The sequence below is a fragment of the Crocodylus siamensis genome, chromosome 2 (assembly GCF_052110815.1).
Source record: "Crocodylus siamensis isolate JL-2025a chromosome 2, ASM5211081v1, whole genome shotgun sequence".
Classification (NCBI taxonomy): Eukaryota; Metazoa; Chordata; order Crocodylia; family Crocodylidae; genus Crocodylus; species Crocodylus siamensis.
Window position 1 is genome coordinate 128,144,391 of NC_143396.1, and position 17,953 is coordinate 128,162,343.

At 44.9% G+C, this 17,953-nt stretch overlaps 1 protein-coding gene across 1 annotated transcript in view; it reads right to left on the reverse strand.

Moving 5' to 3' along the window:
• Positions 1-17,953, reverse strand: part of STAP1 (signal transducing adaptor family member 1) — a 44,931-nt gene that overhangs the window by 5,851 nt on the left and 21,127 nt on the right. Inside the window, exons 3-8 of the mRNA XM_090036830.1 lie at positions 16,864-16,935; positions 13,786-13,899; positions 9,674-9,730; positions 8,327-8,499; positions 7,023-7,151; positions 3,712-3,781 (exon numbers count right to left, since the gene is read on the reverse strand). Of these exons, the coding sequence (XP_089892956.1) occupies positions 3,712-3,781; positions 7,023-7,151; positions 8,327-8,499; positions 9,674-9,730; positions 13,786-13,899; positions 16,864-16,935 (615 nt within the window). The remainder of the gene's footprint in view (positions 1-3,711; positions 3,782-7,022; positions 7,152-8,326; positions 8,500-9,673; positions 9,731-13,785; positions 13,900-16,863; positions 16,936-17,953) is intronic.

The following is a 17,953-nucleotide window of genomic DNA, read 5'->3' on the forward strand; positions in this document are numbered from 1 at the left end:
ATTTAGTTCATGCTTATTCCTAATTGACTTAACTGAAACCAGATAAAATCAATGCCCATACATTTTTTGCCCTAAGTTAACTGAACTGGTTTTAATTCACACTTGGGTAGTTTCTAAAAGGGATTGGGCAAATTCTTGGAGAAAAGGAGCATCAGTAGCTATTGAACATGAGTTAGGAGTACAGCTTCTGAATCAGAACTTCCTGGACCTTAAATACTGAAGGCTGCAAGTGGGAGACAAACAAGGGGAAAACCCTGGTCATAGCCTTTTCATTCACAGAATCATAGAAAATGAGGGTTGGAAGGGATCTCAGGAGGTCATCTAGTCCAACCCCTTGCTCAAAGCAGACCATCCCTAACTAGATCATCTGAGCCAAACTTTGTCTGCCCAGGTCTTAAAAACCTGCAAAGACAAAGAATCCACAACCTCTCTGGATAATCTGTTCCAGTGTTTTACTACCGTCCTAGGGAAAAAGTTTTTCCTAATATCTAACCTAAACTTCCCTTGCTGCAACTTAAGACAGTTATAGTAGAGCTCTGTCATCTGCAACCACTGAGAACAGTCTAGTTCCATTATTGCTTTCTACACCCACTTTCTGCCACTGTGTGACCGAGGCCTAATTGCCACTTTATGGGGCCATTGGGCCAAAAGCCCACCAAGTGAAACTAGAACCTCCCCTCAGGAAGGGAAGCTACTGGGAAAGTGGCAACTGATTCCTTGGGGCAACTAAAAACATAACAGGGGTAGGAGTGGAGCTCAATGGTTCAAAACAAGTGCCCTGCGTGGGAGCACCAAGCAGAGTACATTGGACAATGCCCACTGGCCCTCAAATCAGTCCAAGGAGACGGTGGATACTGCCCAGTAAAACTCTGTCCAGAGGTGTGAGTGAGGGACAGGAAAGCAGCTCTGCAGTCCTTGGGAGTCCTCCTAGCCAGAGCATCCTTTCTGGTGAGATAGATGACTAATGTGGCTAGGCCCACTGGGTTTGATGTCATAGGCCTGGTGGAGCACTGTCTGAACTACCTGGTCTGCTACTTCCCCGACACCAGCAAAGGAAGCACTGCAGCCCCTTGGGTAGGGGCAGGGGTGGCTCAGGGCATGGCAAGGCGGAATGCAGGGTCTGTGCAGGGTCCCTCTTATGGTTGTTCAGGGTGTTGGGGGATGCTGCTTCAACCTCCTCTATGTCAGGACCACAGAGTGAGTCTGAGATTGTTTTTGGGAGGCACTGTAGTGGCATTGGTGCCTCCTTAGAGCCCTGGAGAAGGGGCTCTTTCCCATCAGAGCTCACCAGAGTGAGCCCCAGGGCTCCATCCTCCCCCAGATGGTCAGATGGGGATGGCTGTGCTGCCAGACCCACCCCAGGGGTGGCTGAGGCCTGTGCTTCAGCACTTGCAGTGTTGGGGGGCAGGTCAAAGTCAGTAGAATGGTGGGAGGTCTCCTCTATGGACTCCTCTCTGGGATGGCCTGGCTGTCCCGGATCTCTCTCCATGGAGTAGACCATTTATTTTCCCCAGGGGTGGGGTGTGTGGCACAGCTCAAGGGGTGACAAGGATGGTTTTCTGGTTGGCCCCCTTCTTGGGAACTGAGGTCCCCTCAGCTCGCAGAGGGCCTGAGTGCAGGAGCTGGAGTACCAAGGGTGCCATTGGTGGGGGTGCCCATCTCTTTAGTGGGGGCCTGCATTGCCCCCTATTGTTGGCGTATTCCCGGTGCAGGTGCCCTGGTGCACAGCACCAGAAGCACCTCAGGTCCCCTACTGTATGGCATATCCTGATTAGATAGAGACCCTTGGATGGGGACCCAAAGGGCCCCTTTGGTCTCTGCCCTGGCCCTGGCTGCCAGCTGGATCATTATTTGCTTGCAGAAGGAGCACACATGGAAGAGGCCCAGCACACCAGTGGGAGGGGAGTAACCAAGGAGATGAATCCTAGAAAGTTAGGGTTAAAAGAGAACTTAGGAGGTCACATCTAGTCCAACCCCCTGCTCAAAGCAGGACCATCCCCAACTAGATCATGAGCCAAGGCTTTATCTAGCTGGGTCTTAAAAACCTCCAAGGATGGAGAGTCCACAACCTCTCTGGATAATCTGTTCCAGTGTTTTACTACCCTCCTAGGGAGAAAGGTTTTTCTGATATCTAACTTGAACTTCCCTTGCCGAAACTTGAAACCATTGCTTTTTGCTCTGTCATCTGCCACCACTGAGAACAGTCTAGCTCCATCCTCTTTGGAACCACTTTTCAGGTAATTGAAGGCTGCTATTAAATCCCCTCTGTCTCAGATTCTCTAGATTAAATAAACCCACTTGCCTCAGTCTTTCCTCATAAACCGTGTCTCCCACTCATCATTTTTGTCACTCTCTGCTGTACTCTCTCCAATTTGTCCCCAGGGTCTGGAGCTGGGGCAGGACGGCCGAGACGGGAAGGTATAGGGAGACAGAGTGTAGGACTACTCTAGTCCCCAGCTCCTCCAGAGGCTCAAGGGGCTTACTCCCTACAGCAGGTCCCTTCTCCACTGCCTCCTGCATGGCAGCTTCAGTGGCAAGGAAGAAAACTCACTTGCTGTGGAATCTAGAGGCTGCCACAATCTTGGGGGCCACCAGTACCCAAGCTAGTGTGAGTCCTCTTTCTCAGGCAGCCAGCACCTCACCCTAAGCTTGCAGTTGAGGGCAGCGAAGCCTGAGATGGAAGTGTCAGCAGTGGTGCAGAGCCCAGGCTCAGGAGCTGTGGGTTTCCCTAAAGCAGCCTGGGCATAGCTGTGGCTCCCTGGCTTGGAAGCCATGTTGACAGGACAAAGGATGGACTGAGCAAGTATAATGCTCCCTAATGCAGAGCACCTGGTCCCCTCAGTGCTGGTGATTTGGCCTTGGTGGACAGACCTTTGCCCTTTTCAGCTCCAGGTGTGGAAGAGGTTCCTAAGACCTTGCCCTTGGCCTGGGTCCCTTTGTGAGGGCCTGTGATCCCATCCCAGTGGGGTTAAGCCAGGGGGAGCCCCCTTAACTTGCTGGCTCTCCCGTGGTTCATTGCCATCCCTATGTTGGGGCCTGCTGGGGTTCCATCGCCCCCCAAGGGGACTCCTACTGTGCCATGGGAGAAGGTGGGAGGGGGAGCTGTGGGCCCTCCCTCCTCTCGGCAGGGAGACTGAGGGGATCAGGAAGGCTTGGGCAGGCAACTATGGCTGCACTATGGGGTGGGGTGTGTTGTAATGGTGGGGGCTGGGGTTGGCATGTGCTGTGGCTGACCAGGGAGCTGGCATGGGTGGTAGCAGTGGAGAGACCCCACTGGTGCTGTGGGGTCCCTTTGGGTTGCATATGGCAACTCGAGAACAAGGGCAGTAGGAGCCCTCTCCAGGAGGAGGGGGACAGAGCAGCAGGCTCCATGGAGGAGGGAGCTCAGCATGCAGCTCCCGCCCAGCAGTGGGAGCCAGGGGAAGTGCTGGTGCCTATGTGACCACAGGTAACTGGGCATGATGAACCTATGGTCTGACCCAGTAAGCGGCAGTTCTTGTTTTTAAGTTCTAAATGAAACTGCTGCAATTTAAGTAGATGTTCAGGGAAGGCCAGAAAGTTCAGTTTTCAGGGTTGTCAGAGATGTTGATGTCCCTTCTTAGACAAATTCCCACCTCTTTTTTCTTCTTTTCTGTATTTTTTTAGAGAATGAACTGAAATGGGTGATGGTCCCAGTTGCTTTAAAATCACCAACAAAAAATACCCACTAACCGGTCTTTCCAGTTGAATTTTGTAACCTGTTTCCAGCTTCACCACTTTGTAGTGCTTGATGCAAGGAACCCTGAAACAAGAAGAGAGTCCATTATTAATATGCAGTCACTGAAATAAGTTGTGACTAGCTGCAGATCCCTCAATGAGAAGGCTAGCCTGAAATCTAGTGAAGACATTCATATGCTGCTGAGTTTCGACAGTACAATAGGTGTTTTCAGACTTTTTAAAGACTAGCTTCCTCTACATGTGAACAGGAAATGGCTAAAAAGGTTTTCTTGTAATTTTATTGCTATTACAGCAAAGGCTAGAAAAGCGTTCAGAAGGTAGGGTTTTCATGCACGTGTCCTACTTTTAGGAATATCAAGAATACCATCTTCTGTCTTTCTCAATTGGTGGTGGATGCTATTGATGAGAGGTTATTGATTGAAAGTACCCTTGATTGACTCAGAATCCCTGAGATTCCAGGCATTAGAAAGAGATTCCCCTTCAGTTCCCTCCTGTAAGTCACTTAATAATAATAATAATAATAATAATAAAGGTTATTATTGTTGTTATTATTATTATTATGCTCCTCTTGATTTTAGTGGGAGTTCTGAGTAGCAAGGACTGATAATAACTTAGGTCTTGGGCCTTGGTCCAACAAACCTGCTTCTTGCTTTGATATTTCATAATGAATAAAAACTATGTAGTTTTGTGTTATGGGAATGAGATTGTTTCTATTTGTCCTGGCAAAATGTCACATGCAGACCAGGATCTGAAATGTTACACCACCCATTAACAAATACAGAGTGTCGCAGTTCAGCAATCATGCTTTGTAGCTAATGCCTTGCCAGATGCAGGCTTAGCCTTGCCTTGTCAAGCGCAAGCATCTATTTGTTTGATCAAGTGATGAACACATTAGAAAGCTGCAAACAGTAAGCAGGAATCCCAGGGCTGCTTGGACACAAAGTTGAAGCACAGCCCCAAAGCCTTGCCTTTGTTGGAGGATCTGACCCTGTTAAGAATCATGAGATCTCTTCAGCTGGTTCATTAGCGCCCAAAACCAGAAGTGATTCAAATGATTTACATAGGTCTAGGGGGGCTTTTAGCATGGTTAACCATTGGGTCATTTTGAATTGTTTTAGTACTAGCATGAGTGATACTAAAATAGGTCAGGCAGCCCTCAGAATTGAACAGCATTGTTCTTCCACAAGTTTCCAGAATCAACAATTAATCAGGGTCTTGGGATAGGCAGTCAGATGGCAGTGCAACTCAAACCATTTGTAGAATCGACCGGGTATTCCAACAATTCACCACTAATTCAGAACAAGTCTTGCTATGGCCAGCTAGTGATGGCCTAAAGTATCTGCTTGAGTGGGTTCCTGATTCACTTAGGAATAGTGTCATTCTCTAGTGCAATAGTGTCCAAATTTCTGGCCCACAGGGAGTGGCACAGGGTCAGTCTGTGGGCCAGATCCCACACAGGGATGGTGCATGGTCCATGGGTGTGGCGGCACGCATTAGCTTGCCCCATGCACCGGATCCAGCTGCACAGCAGCTCAACTCCACGCACCAGATCCAGCCATACACCACCCTGACCTGTGCACAGGATGCAGTTGTGTGCCAGCCTGACACTGTGTGTTGAATGCAGTCATGTGCTGGCCCAACCCCATGTGCAAGCCTAACCTCACCCTGGCACGATCTAGAGTGCAGGGCCATGTAATCTGGCCTTCAGAGCTCCCTATTGTCCAGAAATTTGGAAGCAGGGAAGTGGCAACACTGCCACTGCTTTTCTATTGCCGAATTTCTGGACCCACAGGAAGCCGCATGAGCTTGCTGATACAGCTTTGTGGGTTCCATTTGGCCCATGGATCAGAGGTTGAGCCCCACGAGTGCAGACCCTGCTGGAAGCACAGAGTGCTTGGTAGGTAGGCCAGTGATACCTGAGATGGACATGAAGGAGTGCTCATGGGCTTCTTGGTGCAGGTGGAAAAAGAAAACTCTACAAAGAGCAACAGGACCCATTGGGAATGGTGCCTATTGGAGTCTTTTCCTTTGACTATTGGCCAAAATACTATATCTTACAAAGTGCTCCAGAATACTATTGGCCAAAATACTATACCCTACAAAGAGGGCCATTAGACACTGGACCCAAAGCCTTACTTTACTACTAATTATCATTGGTAGGGAGTCCCAAGGCTGTTCTGAACCAGACCAAAGAAGGGGTCACAGATAACTTTTCTCCACTCCTAGCTCTGTCAGGGACTTTTCCAAGCACTAGCCAGTGCCTTCCCCATGGCTCTTCTTGGATTCATGGTCTTCATGCATGGCTGCTCATCCTGGTCTGTCACCTCCTTAGTAGCACATTGGGGCAGACACAGGTGGCCAGAACCCTCCATCTGGGCCTAAGCACATGCCCATTTTCTGCCACCAATTGTCAGCCAGGGTCAGCTGATCCTTCACCCTTTCTAATATAAGCCCCTTGGGCAACAAGGCTCAACCTTGTACCTAGGCTTCTGCACCCTTGTCTTGTGGTGCTACTGGCTCTCTGACAGGTTCTCCTGATACCTGACCTGGCTTGCCCAGAGACCCTGAGTCTGGCTTGACCCTTTGGCTCTCTGACCTGACTCTTGTTTGATCTCCTGCATATCTGACCTGAAGCCTTCTGACCCCACATTCTGCCCAGACCTCTGGCTCGGTTTCATGGACTGATCTCCTGGCTTATGGATTCCTGGCTTTCCTACACTGACACTCTGCACACTCCAGACCTGGCTGCCCACAGCCCAGCATGACACCTGAAGGCCCAAGACTTTACGCTGTGGGTTTTTGTTGCTTCCTGTTTTGAAACTTGTTGAAAAGTAGCAATGGGGGGGGGAGGAAGGAAGGGAAAAGGCAGGTGTCAATTTGGGTTGTTTTTTTTTAATTGTAGCCTTGATCTCTTCTAGCTCTTTATCTTCTCTAATTTATTTTAATTTTTACATATGGATCCATATTGTGTTCTATTTTAAGGTAATTGCCTATAGCTTAAAATGTCTCAAGTTGCCATGAAAATAATGTAGGACATGTTAGGGACAAGCCAAAAGTACTTTGCCCCAGCAGCTCAGCTGTTTGATTCTTCTTTCATCCTTTCATCCCATTGATTCTCTCCTCCTCCTCCTAAAAGATAATCAAGGTGTGTCAAACCCATGTTTGTTGCTAAAACTGTTACTCCCAAGTTAGTCTGCCAGGCAGGGATGAGCTCAACATGCGATTTCCCAGGAATTCCAAATGAAGCTGTATCATGCAGCACGTGCCAGCTCAGAACTATGTAATCTTTTGTAGAGTGAACTTACTCTGTTAAATATCTGATGGAGATTGAGTAATTCTTGCTGTCACTACCAGGCCTCAGGATCAAATTCCCCAAAGAAGGATTCTTCTCTAATAATTCAATGGCTTCTTGCCGGGATACTTCATAGTAACACCTGCAGAAAAGGAGGATAGGAGACCATCATCCTGCACTGTGCAGAGCAGGGCTCCATGAGGGCTACCCTGACTCACGGGATTGTCCCTCTGTCTGTTGGCTAGGCCTGAATAACTTGTGTTAGTTGTTCAAGGCTGCTGTTTTCCTTTGTCACCACAGGACATGTTGCAAGTGAAAGCAGCATTTTTTACGGAGAAGTAGTGGTGACTGCATAACTTGCAGTACCAGTGCTTTGTTCCTTCTAGACAGTGACAAAGTAAACAGTGCTCAGGCACAATTCAGATAGGTGGCTGGATAATGAATAAGCCCATCCTACTCCCATCTGGAAAATAGTCACATACTCAAAGTGGGAAAAACAGTAAACTGAGACAACTTGAAGCATTAGAGCATCCATTGCCAGTGAATGTATTATAATTTGGCAAAATGGATGATGAACAAATGTGTGGCTTGCGGGGTGGAGGGAGTGAGGGACTCTCCCAGAAAAGCAGCTTAGGGTGAATGTATGCTTTTTCCAAAAAAATACACTGAAACAGTAATTGCAAAAATCTCTGGGTACAGCAGAGGAATCAGACTATTGCCGTACCCATCATAAGGTAAGTACAGGCTGCAATACCAGAACTCTGTATGGCAGGGCCCAAGTAATTACTGATTTGCGGGGGAAAGGAAGGGGGAGAGAGAGACCAAAATTGAAGCCCAATATTCAAACTCTGGTGACTGGAACCCAAGCATGATTCCAGAGCAGGACTTTGCAAATGATCCTATCTTTAGTGGACTAAATCTCAGACCTAATTAACCTCATGCAAAATCTGGTTTCAGACATTTGCCCATGGCCATGAAAGATCCTCTCCAACACAATACCCACATCTTATCAATAGTTGCTCTTTGGAACAGGACAAATTAGTTCCTGAAATCACAAGAGTGTGAAATTTGTATTTTCTAATATTGGCTCTACCAACCAAAGGAGACATGGACCCAACAGTCTTTGGAAGAACAAATAATACATAAAGTCCCATAATGGTCATGTTAATGTGAAATTTGGGCCACTGAATATACGATGATTATGTGATTATTTTTTGCTGACAACTATTTTTATAGGAAAATTATAGTGCTCTTTTTTTGAAAAAAGGGCTGGGGGAACTCTGAGATTCAGATTATTATAGTTTAGTTTGGACTTACTCAGGTACAGAGTTCATCATGTTAGTATAGTTTCCATTATGTGGTTTCTCGTTGCTTAGAAATGCACTAGGTAACTGTTCACTTGCTGTCCTTCTTTTCTTTTCTTTCTCCAGTACTTCATTCATCCTGGTTTGTTGGCCAGGCAGCAATGACGTGCACACTGGGACTGACAGCTATGATTTGACACAAAATAAGGTTGTAGAAGAAATGCTGTGAGTGGAACAAAGGTGCGAGTACCAACAACACCCTTTAAAGAAATACCACTGCTTTACAGAAGTCTTTTTTTCATTTGTTGGATTTAGCAGGCGAGCTCTAGCTGGCCATCTGAAATGTCTAGGGTCCAGTCCTGGCTTTGTGGTGGGGAAGGAGTGGGGAGGGTTAATCCAAGTGATTTTTGATAAGCAAATATAAATGTTTGTGCCCTGACATCCTGAGAGTGCTGAACCCTTGGGGTTCCATTCATAGACTGCCTTCACTGGGACCTGTGAAGTATGAAAGTTCACCTCTTATTCAGTCTAGGAAAGAAGCAGGTACTGCCTAAGCTAAACACTAGACAAGATAATGGCTTGTGTTTGGTTTAGGCTGTTCATGCTTCTTTCCCAGCTGTACAGTTGAGCCTATAAAAATAGTACAAAGACAGCTTTGCTTCTTGCACTTTTAATGGCTACTATACCCACAACTTTACACCCTTCTATCTAAAATCAACTTTTAAATCAGTTTTCTTACATATATTCACACAGGCATTTGTATTGGCTTAAGTTTACAACCGTCTTACATCAACATACCTTAATGCACTAGGTTGGTCACTTAACTACATTCTGCTATAAGCCAATTGTGAACACACAAACTGGTCCAAATCTGACATTAAAAAAGCAGATTTCTTCAGCAGTTTGAGGTAGGTTTCTAAGGCAGCCAGGTTTCCTTCAGACAGTGGACCAAGATAGGAACGTAAGCTCACTCTCTAACTTAATGCAAAGGTGTAGAGATGCTTCAGGCAGATAGGCAGAGGCCTTCATTGCTTATGTAGGTTGCATTCTTCCCTAGTAAGACAGACTCCATATTTGTTACAACCATCTATGCTGGCTCGGTTTGAATTGTGTTTAGCATAGACAGAAATCTTGAGGGCAGGGCTTTGTCAGTCACTCAGAAAAGTCTGATACAGTGCACTCAAAGAAAATATTGTATGGATAAATAACTTTTTTGGCATGCAGTTGGTGAATAGCTGAATAAGCTTAGAACAAAGGAACTATCAGATGCTCTTGAACTTTTATTGACACAAAGAGGGCAACAGGCATGCTGTAATGGTGCCAGAGACAACTGAGAAGCAGAAACAACCAACTGCCCTACCTTTGTGGCTGTGAGAATAAAGCCTTTCCACTCCTCCCCATTTTCATAGTCTTCTACCTGAGAAGGGGGAAAAAAAGTGACAATGTAAAAGTGCAGATCAAAACTTACTTCCAATTTCTCCAGGTCCTTCTCCATCAATCCCTTATGAAGTATGTACTTGCCAGTAGGCCTAAACAAAACCTCTCAAATGAAACCAAGTAAAACCTATCCATTGCAGGCTTCTGTACTGCAGACACTCTTATATACTGCCTTTCTGCACTGAATGTCCACAATCTGCCCTCTCTGACATCCTTCCCTGAACTCACTTCGTAACTCAAGTACAAGATACAGGATGCCATAGTGTCTACTTTCTTTTGGAATGAAGATGAAGGGAACTGCATGCAATCACTCAAATAATGTGAAGAAGGAGCCTACAGGAAAAGCAGAAACCACTGATGCCCCTTCCCTGCTGCATACCAGTGAGGCACATGGCTTCACCTGCCCCACACCCTGGGAGATGCACCAGAAGAAGAGGCAATTCATGCCATGTTATGCATACTGCAGCAGGTCTGTGCCCTGGGAACAGTGAAGCCAGCATTGATGCTGCTGTCCAACAGGTCCCTGTAGGACAGGAGAGCCTGGTTGTCCACATGGTTACAAATACAATGAAGACTTTGCTTTAGCTGTGCTCCTTTTAATTATTATGATGTGAAACTACAACCTGTTTTCCCTGGGAGAATGTGTATTTGGACACAAAGGAGAAAGAGATGGGTAGTGCTTCATTCTTGTGTTTTTCTTTAAACATCAGGCAGATTCTAAACCACCTTTCATGAAGGAAGAATTAATGCAGCCCAGTGACCAACTCTTCCCCTGGGCTACAAAAGTATTCTCCATGCTTACAAAAATCCAGGACACACAGAGTCTGAGTTCTGCACATCCAGCTCCTTAACTGGCAAACCATAAGTGCAAGAGAAAGATGAGTGTAGGTTTGGTTACAGACATGAAAGGAATGTTGTATGTACTGCTCTCCTGTACCCTTCAGAGGATGAGCAAAAGCAATTTAGACCCTGTTTTCCATCTCCCTTCTTCCCCAACCCAGCCCACCACAAGGCACCCACTGCCCTCTCCTTATTGCTTATTCCTATTTTAAAAGCAAACACCTGCAAAACCTGATTTGTTGACACCTTTTTCAGGCCCAGGACTCTGGGCATGGAGAGAGCACTGCATTCATTGCTGCACCTTGCAGCTGTTCTGAGCCTGGATAAGCAATGACACATCGAGAGCTGCAGGGTCATGTCAAGGGAGTTGATGTAGACATGTTGTTTGGCTTCAGTCCCAGTTAGTCCTCCTGATGCCCCCTCCCATTCTTCTACCTTTTACAAAATAACCAAAGGCCCATGACAAAATTTAAGCCCTTCTGGGATGATGGGGATTGGGGAAATGGAAGGGGGTGTCTACATGGCACACATTTGTGCAGAGATACCCTGTATTACCTGTGAACATGCTAGGTGTTATATGGGCAATGCAGTGCTGTGCAGGCACTCCAAACCAATGTGGCATGCACTAGATCTGAAAGCAGAATAGCTGTGTGAGTTTCTCAGCAAAGCTAGTCAGCCTGGGTGTACCACTACCCACTTGCCATGCCACTCACTCTCACCAGTTCACTGCCACTTCCCTTCTCTTGTATGCCTGTCCTTCTGATCTTCTTCACTTTAAGTGTGTGGGGGAGAGAAAGGACAGGAACGTGAGCAGTGGAGGGGGAGCAGAGTGAAGTTCCCAAGGTGGTTCTGTGTCACCCACTTGCTGTGTGATTGTAGGGCAAGTTACTTCCCTGCTCTCCCTCTGTTTCACCTACCACCATCCTCCACTTGTGGAGTGCAGGACAGGAACTGCCTCTCCATATGCATGTGTATACTGTGCTGATTACAACAGGGCCTGCTCTCAGGAGAGGCCTCTAGATGCTACTGGAATGCTAGGAAGTGAGGGAAAGGAAGGGTAGCACAAGGAAGAAGAGTCCACTGACCTGTTGTCACTGGCCAGGGATGCAGTAAGGGATAAAATGGAAGCCCATGTGTGAAAAGAGCCCCTGCACCTTCTTCTTCCATATGCCTGGGAGTCGGAAGGGAGGCCTGTAAGCCCTGCTCTCTAAAGAGGGATGAACAGCACATGAGGATGCCTTTCTAGACCAGCAGGAGGGAAGGTTTTAGTTTCTTCTCCAGACTGGGAGGCAGATTTTTTCCAGTGAAGGAGTCAGTTTTACCGAGCATCATTCAGTTTGCAGTCATAAAACCCTTCATTTTTCCATTGTTCTAACATAAACCTCTAAACTGGCTTCAGCTTGTTTGAAACAAAGCATGGGCTCTCTCAAGTGCTTCAAACAGTGTACTCAACCTTTAGACATGTCTGGCTGAGCTCTGAGTTTTGTGTAGTTCGGACCATGACTAGGAATCCTCCATATTTGTTCAGCCTGAGTAAGAGAAAACTGAAGGGTGACCTACAAATATATCAGGGGGGAACACCAAGATCTAGGGGAGAAACTCCTCAGAGAGGCACCCCTTGGGAGAATGAGGTCCTGTGGACACAAGCTAGTTGGAGGAAAATTTAGGCTAGACATAAGGAAAAACTTTTTTTCTGTAAGGGTATCTAGAACCTGGAACACACTCCCAGCAGAAGTGGTGCAGCCATCATCCTGGAGGTGTTCAGGAGGAGGCTGGACAGGCACTTCATTGAGCTTTTTTGAATCCAATCACCTCCTGCTCATGGCAAGGGACCAGACTTGATGATCTTACAGGTCCCTTCCGGTCTTTCTATTCTATGATTCCATGTTCTCATTTGTCTGCTGAAATAAAGCTACAGCACTACTTTAGGGACCAGTCAAGACACTTCCTAAAAATAGGTCCTGAATGAAGAATGGAGATATACCAATGCTTGGTATGTAGAAACAGACTTTACTCATTGTAGTAGAGCAGTGGAGCAATGAAAATAAATATTATGAAGTGAAGCAACAGCCTTAGTACTGGAGAGAATAGTACAACCTTACACTTCTCCTATGACGTTTCTCTCAGGGAAAGAGGCTCAAGGCAGGATCATCCCTGCCCAAGCCATCTCATTCAAGTGTTTGAAGCTCAGGCTAAAGTCTTGAAAACTTTCAAGGAAGGAGATTCCACAACATGCCCCAAGTAATCTGGGACTAGTCTGTTGTCTTCCTCATAGCCACTCTTCAGGTATTTGAAGACTGTTATCAAATCTCTCCATCTTCTCTTCTCCAGATGAAATAATCACAGTTCTTCAACCCTTTTCCTGTAAGTCATATTTTCTAGATTTCTAATAATTTTTTTTACCTTCTGTCAAACTTTTTCTAATTGGTTCATATCTTTCTTGAAATGTGGTGCCCTAAATGAGACAAAATACTCCAGGTGAAGTGTCACCATTGCCAAATAGAACAGGTGAATCACTTCTCAAATTGCAAGTGAAGCTCCTGTTAATAGAGCCCAAGATGCTATTGGCTTTTTTTTTTTGTCCCAAGAGCATCCTTATGGTCCACTAGAAACCCCAGGTCCTTTTCTGCAGTACTGCAGCTTAGCCTTTCATTTTTGTGCATATAATTGTTCCATTCTAAGTGCATTGTACCTATCCTTACTGATTTTTCTTTGATTAATAATAATTGACCTTATTCTCCTACTGAAGAAGGTTTTAATATGCTACATCTTTGTGGGTGTCAGTAGAGATGTTAAAGTGTGAGATCATGATCCAGTTCAGCATCTCGTTTACCTTTCATTTTATGCACTTCTGTTATATCCAAGAAAAAACAAAAATCTTCACTTCTGGTTTGTTTTTCAATTGCCTTTCCATGCAAGAAAATAAGACACACCATGTAAAATGTAGCCAGATGGAAGCTTCCACTCTTATTGGAACACAGTTTAGGTTCCGTTCTGCAGGCCTGAGTTCCTTCACACAAATTAGAATGCTTCCAAAATTCCCCTCTTGGTCCCCAAAGGGCAGTGGATAGCACTTACTTTGGAAAATATTAGCAGAAAGCAGCGGCCGGGTGATGGTGGGGTGATTGGAGCAGTCTGTCAAACACTGAAAAGGTGCACACATAACAACTTTACAATTTGACTCTGTTGACTCACCTTCATCTCTATTTCCTCATTTGACAGCGTCAAGATGAATTGGGCATAACATCTGTTTTCTGGACTAATGTTAGTTACTGAAGCCAAATTCCTTAGATCTAGTTTTTCAAAATACTAAGGGGGGGAAAAAGAATTAACACATAATTATGACATCCACTGTAAAAAACAAAACAAAACTGTAACATCAGCTGTTCCCCAAAGAAGTGACTTGACACAGAAAGGAAAAACATAGTGACAAAACAGTCTCATTTCTTAGAGAGGGCTTCTTTCAGCTTTAGGAAGCATTGTATGCAAACTGCACTTTTCCACTGTTTACTCTGTTTGCTTTAGTTTACATCACTGGAAATTTCCTACGTAAAGTGTCACAGTCTGTACATGTGCATTACTTACAGCACATTAAATTAGTCTAAGATGTCATTTGCTAGTACCAATACACATAGATACTAGAAAAACAGTGCATTAACTAATGTGCAGGAGTGCAAGTGTAGACATTGATTGGAAGCAATTTGCTCCCACTCAGCCCAGGCAGCAGGGGGTCACTGCTGCCCAGCTATGCCCCAGACTCCACAGGTGGAGGGAGATGTCCCAGCGGCAGGGCAGCTACCTCCTAGCCACATTAGGGACTGAGACCTGTCCTGATCTCTGAGAGGTGGGGAAAGCTGTCCCGGCTCAGGGAAACTGCCTCCCAGCCATGTGGAGATTGGGGCTGGCTTACCCCAGAGCCAGGACAGCTTCCCTACTTCCATGAAGATTGGGACCAACCCCTGTGGCCCCTGCCAGCCAAGGGTTGGCACCTGGGGGAGCCTGGAGCTTCCCCTGGCTGCTGCAGGGGGCAGAGCGGGGTGAGTAGCTCTGGACTGAACTGTTCCTGATGGGCACGCGTTCAGATGCATGTCTGGGAGTGCTTTAATGAGCCAGAATTTTCTGCACAGAAAGTTCAGGTCTTTAATTGTATGTGAAGATGCACCCAGAGTGTAGCAGATAAATCTACTGCATACCTATCACTCAAAGGTCATTATGCTCAAGAAGAAAATCAAGCTGGTTGCTGACCCAATGCTAGAATTCAGAACTGGTGCATTTGGCTGTGCTATTTTACTGACTCACCTTGGCAGCCAGATCAAATAGGTCCCGCTAGCTCTAGGACAGTCAAAACCTGAAAGGCGTTGTGAGGAAGGGGGAAGGGAAAAGGACAGGTGGAGAGGTGCTACAATGGAGAAACCTGAGGAACAGCTGATGCAAAAGAGAGCTCAGGTTATAATGTATGGTCTGGTCTTACAAATAAATGCATATTGTAAGCATGTTTGAGATTGCCTAATACAAAGTAATAAGCGTTTTCAGTATTGTCTAGGAATTATTACTTTCAGGACAGGGTCCAAGAACTTTAGCCTGAGGTCCCCTTACCAGATTCCCCCTACCCCTCAGGTGCTATTGCTGATGGAAGAGTTTTCCAGAAAGGCATCTAGCTGCCTGGAGGCCATTACATTACCAGTATATTAGCCACAGTGCAGAGATAATATTCTCCCCTCACCTTGCCTGTCCCCAGGTTCCCTCTACATACTTACAAGAATATTAAAGTCACAATTGAAAAAACAAAGTAAATATTAGACAGCCAGGAAATATGGGATTAAGGTGAATATACTTCCTGTATAGAGACCTAAGCAACTTCAGTTACAACCTCTATATGCAAAACAGATTACTTAATTAAATATGCCCTCTGGAATTTAAATATGAAGTTTACTTATTATGGTTGGCTTTTGAGTCCTAAGAAGATGTCTATGAAGATTCATGCATGGGCTTGCAGGGGAAAACTATGAAGGGTGAAAATTATCACTGTCATAGTCCCTCTTTTTACACATCCTGTACAGTGAAACATGTGGGAGATGTTGCAAAAATGTACAGCTGGAGGGTTTTGATTCTTCCAAGTATTTATCTGGGAACTGCTGGCTTGATACAGACTCTTGGTGGTTGTAAAACAGAGTCTTTACTGTCATGTTCATTGAACAAAGTTGTTGCTGGCAAGACTGCAGTAGTTTTGCTAACCACTGCAGTTTGAAATTTTTGATTTAAGAGCTAAGTTGTGATGTTGTTGTAAACTATGCTCTTAGGATTACCTAGAGCAATAAGCCTTTTACATCTTTCACTGAAATGAGCATAAATCAAGCATTACTTTAGTGAAGTCAAGGAGCCACAACAATATATTCTAGTCACATGGGAGAGAATAATCAGGCCCTTTAGAAAATGGTTTTAAGGAAAAAAATACATCCCTATGCACACTGCTCTGAAAAACTGTGGTGGGGCCTTCAACTGTGATTGTGAGCTTGGTTTCAAATACAGTTCAAGCAAGATAAGCTGTGTTCGTTCAGGGTATGAAATAATTATTGTTTACTGGTATTCATTTTTGATCTGCAGATATTTTGTGTTAGGAAGGCATAAACTTGGCACTGGAGTAGAATTTCTTGCTTTTCTGTCAAAGAGCCTGTACAGAAGATAAAGAGGATATACATGCTGTATGTATCATAATAATAGCATCTTTCAACCAGCATTTTCCCCCACTATTTTGAAAACCATATATTAGATTAACAGCTGTTCTCAACTGTACAGTGAAGGAGGGAATGTTTGATGTCCAGAAGGATATCTGGATAACCCCTCTGCTTTTAAGTGCTGTGAACAAGATGATCTTTAATGTCCATTAAAAATGCCCAGTGGGTCCTAATGGATTGACTACTAGATGGGCTCAGGAGATCTGGGTTCTATTCTTGCTTCTGGGCTTCGTGGGTGACCTTGAAGAAGATACTCCACCTACCTGTGCTGCAGCTCCAGATAGATCTCATCCCTAGAGCAAATGCTTAGTGTAGCCTGAATGACTGTGGTGAGGAAGAACTTTCTGTATCATTATTTTACTTCCCATGACTTCACCAGGCATTTTGGTTTCTGGGCTTGCTTCCTGCTCTCTGGGTTTCCAAAGTGTGGGAGGATGGGACTGAGAGATGCAGTTGTCACACATGTGCTTTCTTGCTTGATGAGAAATACTAACAAAATTGCTCAAACATCTTCACATTAGCCCATAGTGCTACTCACCATTGTGGTTTTCTTATCATTATAGAAGAAAAGTGTGGTTCCTCTGAGTTCTGTCCAGTGATGTTTAAATTCCTGTTGGGTATGAAGAGAGAATGTCAGTTCTGTGGAAGCTGACAAGATTATCCAGTCAAAAAGTGCCAGTGAATGAAGGACTTAAGAAAAATATCAAAACCTGGACAGTTTTATTTCAGCACAGGATAGCTCTGGAGCAGTCCAGGATCTTCTGCTGACAACGCCTCACAAGTGGAAAAGGTCTATGAAATTAGTCCTTATTCAAAGTCAGGACTTCATGTCAGCAGACCCATGGCCCCTTGCTTTATTTTTGGACAGTGTAGCTCTGCTGGCTTCAGTAGAGCTCTGCCAGTTTAAAACTGGCATAACAAAGCCATGAGCCATGTCCATTATCTTGATTTTGGTACCTGATACTGTTGATACTGGTAATCACAACACTAACAACACCTCCAGACTGCTTAGTAATTTGCTAGTATTTTCTAATGTTTTTGTTTCATAGTTAAAACAAGTGAATTCCACAAAATAAAGAAGAAACTATTAAAATATTTCATATTTTATATTGCTCACTCTAAATTATATAATGGTAGGACTCCATACTAAGGACAGAGGAGAAAAACAGGAGGTTTTGGCCCTGTAGGGCAAAGGTACATCAACAAACATGCAGAATTTCCTCTCTTGTCATCTGAAGAAAGGTTCTTTGTGCCTGAACGTTTGTTCAACATCTCTCCCAACTGCTCCAGTAAAAGATATCAACAATCCCCCTCTCCCCCCGTTTCTTGTATATTTCCTGGACTGTTATGGCTACAACAATATTTTCTCATCGAGTCAGTCTGATTTTTGTTTTTAACCAGTTAGGGAGCTGCCCCAAAATAATAATTTATTGTTTATCACATAGAAAGTATATGGGTACGTTTCTGCATTTATGCCATTATTTTCATTATAAAATTAGAACCCTTGTGTCTTCCACTATCGACTGGGACAGTGAATGATGATGAGTTGCTTTTTCTCAGATAAAACCATAACAACTAATTTCATTCAGTGTTTTAGGTAGCAAATGTCTGTCTAGACATGCTCTGAA